At 40.3% G+C, this 7,056-nt stretch overlaps 2 protein-coding genes across 4 annotated transcripts in view; one reads left to right on the forward strand and one right to left on the reverse strand.

The window, feature by feature from the left end:
- The window catches only part of rnf207a (ring finger protein 207a), an 18,871-nt gene extending 12,076 nt beyond the window's left edge, over positions 1–6,795 (reverse strand). Inside the window, exons 1-6 of one of the 3 annotated variants that reach the window (XM_005729667.1) lie at positions 6,677–6,706; positions 6,553–6,590; positions 6,162–6,352; positions 1,222–1,354; positions 489–633; positions 51–132 (exon numbers count right to left, since the gene is read on the reverse strand). In XM_005729667.1, the coding sequence (XP_005729724.1) occupies positions 51–132; positions 489–633; positions 1,222–1,354; positions 6,162–6,352 (551 nt within the window). In that variant the 5' untranslated portion in view covers positions 6,553–6,590; positions 6,677–6,706. Of the gene's footprint in view, positions 1–50; positions 133–488; positions 634–1,221; positions 1,355–6,161; positions 6,353–6,552; positions 6,707–6,727 lie in introns of those variants that run through there. The other 2 variants (XM_005729666.1, XM_005729665.1) reach the window with 2 other exon arrangements.
- Positions 2,181–4,041, forward strand: zpr1 (ZPR1 zinc finger). The gene has a single exon (XM_005729664.1). The coding sequence runs from the start codon at positions 2,373–2,375 to the stop codon at positions 3,732–3,734; it is 1,362 nt and encodes a 453-aa protein (XP_005729721.1). The 5' UTR covers positions 2,181–2,372; the 3' UTR covers positions 3,735–4,041.
- Positions 6,796–7,056: the final 261 nt, after the last annotated feature.

Genomic DNA, 7,056 nt, shown 5'->3' on the forward strand with positions numbered 1-7,056 from the left:
GAGAAGAGAAGTTCTGACAATCATAAATTTTATGCAGCGGGTTCACTCACACTTGCATGTCCCTGAAGCATTTGATGCAAAGCATAGACTTATTCTCTGTAGAGAATAGGATGTAAGGTTCCTCGTGGAGAGCTGCGGAGACACAGACGCCTTTTAACTTCAGCTCACAGGAGTGCCAGAGTTAAAGTACTGCTATTCTGTTATTCTAGTGGGCCGTATGTAACAAGTAAGGTTCATAATACAGACACAGGTTGCTGATTAAATTTAAAGACCACACTCATACTGACTGGGGTGTTAACACCACTCCTTTTTATGCTGCTTTTAAAAATTACCCACCACTGCGTGTGAGAGTATGATTAACATGTAGCCAGGAAAATTCAGCCACAGCGCTGGAATAACTACAGTTCTTATGAACATGTTTCTACACAGGTGTAATTGAGCCTCGTAGGTGAGTAATTCTTCTGGAGTAAATTACAGGTGGCACTCACAGCATTTCCTGTGTTTGGCTTTGGTGCGTTTGGCCAAAGACACAATCTCATGGTGGGAAAACATTCTGGCCTTGTGTGTCAGCTCCCTGCAGGTGGCGCACAATGGCTGGCTGCAAGTGTTACAGTAGTACATCACCCCTGTGTCCTGTATAAATAAGAATATTTAAGAATGTTTTAAAAGATTTATGAATAGGTTTTATATTAAATTTTTCACTGTTGTACTCAGTGGTCATTTAGACTTTAATTTAGAGAACATATATTATAGGAAGAATGTGAGCAGCATTAAAATTGCATATGAAACATCAAAAAATTAAAACTGAAAAGCTGAAGTGAAGAATTTTGAAGTTCTACAAACACTCCTGCAGAAATTAAGAATTCAGCCCCTTTAAAAGCTGCATCCCTGTTAGCCTTTGGTTTCTCCTATGCACTTATAAAGCCCAAGTAATAGGTTGCCTGTTTCCTAATATGTGGCTATGAAATAAGCATGCCATTAAAAGGGACTGTTTTGGATCCTGGTAAAGCTGGCTGGGTTAAGCATGTGAACCGTATGTTTTAAGGCTATTTACTCCTGGGTTCAAGTGAGCTTTGAGGCCATTTACTGCATGCCTTTCTCCTGGCTTTCCTGTCATAATAAAGACTAAAGAATTGGAAGCCTTTAAGAGAATGCAGGTAATTTTCTGGTTATCCATGGGCTCATTTAACATGAATTAATGTTGGTCTGTTAGATCAGTACCTTTTTGTTGCTTTCCTGGTCACAATTGGCACACTGCACCGCCTCCTCAGCATCTGCATTGTTGTCAACAAGAAACTTCAGAAGACGGTCCTCTGGTGGGAGGCTATTATTCCCTTTTACTATAGATGGGTATCTGTGGCAAAGACAAACAGCTTAAAAAAATATGTTAAGAGGAATCATGAAAGTTATCTACAAACAGTATTTTGTGAATTTTCAAGTTCACTCCTGCTGGGAATCACTAAAACAATAACGACACAGTAATATGCAGCTCATCCACTCATAACATATAGGGCATTCTAAAAAAAATGCAATAAAAAAGGGCTTGACTGTCAATCTATATCAGAGAATAATTTGCTTTTCTAAACTACACCAGACAGATTCATCAGTTTGTAAATCGTGACAGTGCTTTTACAGGAGGCTGTGATTCAACATATAGTCATTTAAAATCTGTATAACATGCAAAAGATCCGTTCCATTTTGCACAAAATCTGCTAAATCAAAAATGTGGAGCTACCAACTGTGGTGACCCCTTGTGAATAATGAAGCATCTAAAAGTAGCTTTTAATGTGATGCAGCAGAGAGTAAACACACCCCTGTCACAGTGTTTTCTAAAACACTGAGGGGGGGAGGGGGGGGGGGCGTTTTTCCTTTTTTCAAAGGACTAACATTTTCTCATATCTTATATCTCATATCTATCTTTCTTCATAGATAGATAGATAGATAGATAGATAGATAGATAGATAGATAGATAGATAGATAGATAGATAGATAGATAGATAGATAGATAGATAGATATTTCCAGTGATCTGCAAAAATATAACAAAATCACACATAATATAAGACCGAAATATTTTTTTAAAAAGAAAGAAATAAAATTGCAAAACGAGCTTGTCTCCATGAAGAAGAATAAAAACCTTTCAAATATTTTGGTGCAGTATTGCAGCAAGCCTGAGGGGGGCAGCACTAGAGACCTAAACACTGCCGCTGTCACCGGCGAAGAAGAGAAAGCGGAAGACTGTCAAATAAACGTGCGCTGTAGCGGAGATTTGGTCGTGTGTTATCTGGAAATTTCTAGCAAGAGCTATCTCTGTAGGGAAAACGACAGCGTGTGTAACCTTTTCGACAAAGCGACATTATAGTCAGCGTTAAACATGTCTGTTATTTCAGAGGAACATGTTCGAGGTGGCAGCGTTTTCAAGGATATTAGCGCAGACGACGACGACTGGCAGCCCACTGAGATTGAGAGCCTGTGTATGAACTGCTACAAGAACGGTACAACACGTTTGCTTCTGACCAAAATCCCTTTCTTTAAAGAAATAATTCTGAGCTCCTTCAGCTGCGCCAACTGTGGCTGGACAAACACTGAAATCCAGTCTGCGGGTCGGATTCAAGAGCAAGGCGTGTGTTACACGCTTAAAGTCAAAACAAAAGAGGACCTAAACCGGGAGGTTGTAAAAGCAGACAGCGCGACCACAAGGATCCCCGAGCTGGATTTTGAAATCCCTGCCTTCACTCAGAAGGGCTCTCTGTCTACCATTGAGGGTCTTTTAGACAGAGCAGTCGCAGGATTGGAGCAAGACCAGGTTGTGAGGCGAGCCACACATCCTGAGGTGGCTGTGAAGATAGAAGAATTCATCCAGAAGCTCAGGAAGCTAAAAGAGGTTGAAAATGAGTTCACCCTGGTGATTGAGGATCCATCTGGGAACAGTTTCGTGGAAAATCCTGTAGCACCGCAAAAAGATGAGGCTCTCACAGTAGCCTTCTTCAAGCGGACAGTCCAGCAGGATATACAGCTGGGAATAAAGGCAGATGATGACCTGGATGAGGAACCAGCTGGCAACGACCTGGAGACGATGAGAAATGAAGTTCTGACATTCAACACTAACTGTCCCGAGTGCAACGCACCAGCCTCAACCAACATGAAACTGGTCCAGATCCCCCACTTCAAGGAGGTAATCATCATGGCCACTAACTGTGACAGCTGTGGCCATCGGACCAATGAGGTGAAATCAGGTGGAGCGACAGAGGCGCTTGGCACCAAGATCACCCTGCACATCACCGATCCTTCAGACATGACCCGAGATTTGCTGAAGTCAGAGACGTGCGCCGTCATCATTCCAGAGCTGGAATTCGAGCTGGGAATGGCAGCCCTGGGTGGGAAGTTCACAACTCTTGAGGGCCTGCTGAAAGACATCAAAGACCTGACTGTCTCCAAAAACCCCTTCATCTGTGGGGACAGCAGCACTGCAGATCGGATACAGAAGCTGCGTGAGTTTGGAGAGAAAATAGACAAGATCATTGTAGGAGAACTCGATGTCCATGTCATCCTTGATGACCCTGCAGGGAACAGCTATTTACAGAATGTCTACGCTCCGGAGCCAGATCCCGAGATGACTGTTGAGAAGTACGCCCGCTCGTTTCAACAGAATGAAGAGCTGGGACTGAATGACATGAAGACTGAGAATTATGAAGAGAAAAATAATGTGCCAGCAGTACCTGGAGGGACTGAATGAGTTTATCTGTGCTAATTAATGTCCAAAAGAAATCCCAGTATAATTAAGTTGCTCCATATTTTCGGCCACTTTGACTCATTTTAAGTTAAACACTGGGTGAATACTCCCTTTCATTGGTATGTTGATCAATGAGAAGAATTCCAAGTTTTCTAAATGTACTTTAAAAATAAAAGGCATATAATAAGTTGTATAATAACACATTAAAATGCTGTTGTTAATCGTACATCCTTGATGACTTAGTGCATTCTTGTGAAATCCCTGAAGATGGCACTGCATTTACTCAGATTAAAGTGATGTTTTCCTTTTAGTGGGCCACATTCTGTGTGACAAATGTATTTATTTTGACACCTGTAAGTGTGCCATCCTCCAAATACTGGTATTTAATTGGCAGTTTGGCTCTGCTCTTTGATTTGGCAGATTTGACTCTGAAAGCTGAATTTTACTTTTTGTCATTGCCTTGAGTCTGAAATACAAATTCTCACTTCACTCATTTTTTTGGTAGTGTTCTCAATTTATTGTACCTTGAACACAACATTTTAAACTTATTTGTTTAGAGATTATCAATATTTATTTTTTTACAGCGTAAAATATCCTATTCGCCCAGTATTAACTGACATGGAAGAAACTGCAGCAAATTTCTAATTTCAAAGGTTGAATTGGAGTGTTTATGTGATTAAGAAATCAATTTGAACTGAAGAGCGATTAGTTGTCTATAAACCAATTAAATTACCTTACATCTAATTAATACTGAATAAAATCGCTACCTTGGTAAGAAAGTGTCTTATTTTCATACACCTTTTTAAGCCTAGTTGTAGACCTCAAAACTTGTTTCACTGATTTTTTTTTTTTTTAATTGTTTAAATAAAGTGTTTTTAGAACCCTCTAAACCAGTTTCCTACACGTGATTCAACCCAGTCCCGTTTTTAAAGAAATAAATACAGGACTGGGTTGAATCACGTGTAGGAAACTGGGTTAGAGGGTTATAAAAACACTGTACATGCAGATTGAAACCCAAGTGCTGTACGACCACATGTAACCAGTTTTTGTTACATTACCACATCTGCACAGGCCCGTTTGACTTAAATATTGTTCTTCTTGCCTCCACTATGAACCATTTTATCTAGTTTTCATAGCAACAGGGATCCATTGTGTTCTACTAATAGAGTTGTGAGTTCCTAGATTATGTGGTTCTTGAGTGAGCAGCTGTTAGCTGATGGAAATAGCTGCCAGACAGTGGGCCCCTGTATCCTGAGCTCAGACAGCAGAGCAGAGTGGCTTTATGCCCACTGTGTTATTACTGTAAAAAAACAGATCCAATATGTAAAAACATATGTGTTGGTATTACTTTGACTTTTACTGTTGACTATATAATCTGATGCACCTCATGACAGTTAAACTAGCTCTGAGGAAGTTAGATGCGGGGTTCCACAGTCATTAATTTTTCAAGAGAATTGTATTTTAATAAATTCACCTACCTCATTGGCAGTGTAATATGGGTATGTGTAAAGAATCAATATAAATTCAGATATAAACCCAGAGGAATTTGATATACAATGTTTTGGTTTTTTTAAAGCAGTTCCGGGTTTGAAACTACAAGAAAGTAGAAAGCATCTCAGAATAATTAAAATACTCTCAAATTCATCACCACTATATCTGATTCAGATAAGACAAAGTCGTATGCGTTCTGACACAGTAGATTAAGACTGATACTGTGCATCAGAGGACCTTTTCTATGGACCCATGCTTTGATGAGGGAAAGTTAACATTGCAGATCTGAAGGTGACTGTGAACCACAGGTCATTCCTTAATAAGATATTAAATGGACTGCTATCATGTGACTTCTTTTGATTGTCCTAAGCTGTTAGCACTGCTGCCAAATACCAGTATGCTTTGTTTGCTTTGTGACATGGCTTCATGGAAGTTGCAGCCCCTTTGCGTATTGGGGCCAAGGGCTAAATAAGAGACTGGGTTGACCCTGCAGCTGCTCCAGCCACTCAGTTCTGCCCTACCCACACCGGGCCAGCAGTGGGTCATAGCAGCGCCCTAAAAAACAAAACAGTGAGACTTGATGTTCTTCTTCAGTCTCCTGCACAATTTACATGGAACCAATCCTGTTGAGCAGCGCTGCCCAAAATCCTTGAGGTGTTTTCAAGAAGTAAAGTTATATTTTATTATAAGAATCCAGCTTTTATCATATTTTGACAGTTTTACTCAACTTTCTAATACAAAATATAAGTAATGTTGCTGTAAATTGTGTAAGGTTGTAATTCAAAATGAGAGTGTCTTTAAGCCACCAAAACCACAAGTCATTCACTTTGGTGTCATGTGGAGGCTCAGGTCTCCTAAGAACATACTAAAACAGCATGTTTGACTTATACTTTCATAGTCTAATTTGACCATGACGAACTTAAAAGTGCCCTCTCTTACCCACAGAGGGGGCAGCTGAGGCGATTGTCAATAGTCCGACCTCTCAAGCAGCGGGCACAAAAGATGTGGTAGCAGTCCAATAAACATGGGGACTGGTACTGCTCATGGCACAGGTGACACATCAAGGGGTGAACATTAGCACAATCCACTTTACACAGACTGCCCAAGTTGTTGAAGATTCCTCCTGCCATCTGGGAACAGAGTACATGAATAACAACAATCCTTTAGTTTGTTCTTGGAACGGCCTTTTTTTAAGACTACAAAATCACATTACTTTAAAAAGCTTTCGATAGTGCTGTGATACTGAATTACACCCCAGAGACCAGGCCAAGAGTGATAATGAAACACTTTGATCATGAATAATTAAACAAGGACAACATTTATCGCTTACCTTGTCAGACAAGTAATACCAGCCTGTAAATTCGGTGACTATGCACAATCCACAGATCATAAATATATAACATAAAAATAGGATGTCATCACTAACATTATATCCACTATCAAACTAAACTTACTGTAAATGTAGTAGGCCGGTCTGTGGAAAGCACAGAGTGGCTCTGTCTTACCTTTTAGTGGTGCTATCAGCTACCCACAGCAGGAATGACAGCAATGCAGAAACTCTTCAATAGTAGGGCGATGGGCTCTGTCTGCCAGGCAGCTGACAGCACACACACACCTCATGCCAGCCCCCACGTGTTGCCAAAGTGCAAAAGGGAAATTTAATATTGCCATCCCACACAGACTGTAACAACAGTTGTCCTATTTCTAATGTCCTCCTGCTCAATCCCACGTGTTCATCTGGAATATGTACATATATTTATACAACCTACTCATTCACATGTAATCTGTAGACTCAAGTAAAGTGCATTATTCCAAGGCCACATGTTTATATGTA

This window comes from Pundamilia nyererei, unplaced genomic scaffold (assembly GCF_000239375.1).
Source record: "Pundamilia nyererei isolate P.nyererei 1_Seehausen unplaced genomic scaffold, PunNye1.0 scaffold00034, whole genome shotgun sequence".
NCBI classification, from domain to species: domain Eukaryota; kingdom Metazoa; phylum Chordata; class Actinopteri; order Cichliformes; family Cichlidae; genus Pundamilia; species Pundamilia nyererei.

Coding starts and splice junctions, on each gene's coding strand:
- zpr1 (XM_005729664.1), top strand. CDS start 2,373: ATGTCTGTTATTTCAGAGGAACATGTTCGAGGTGGCAGCGTTTTCAAG.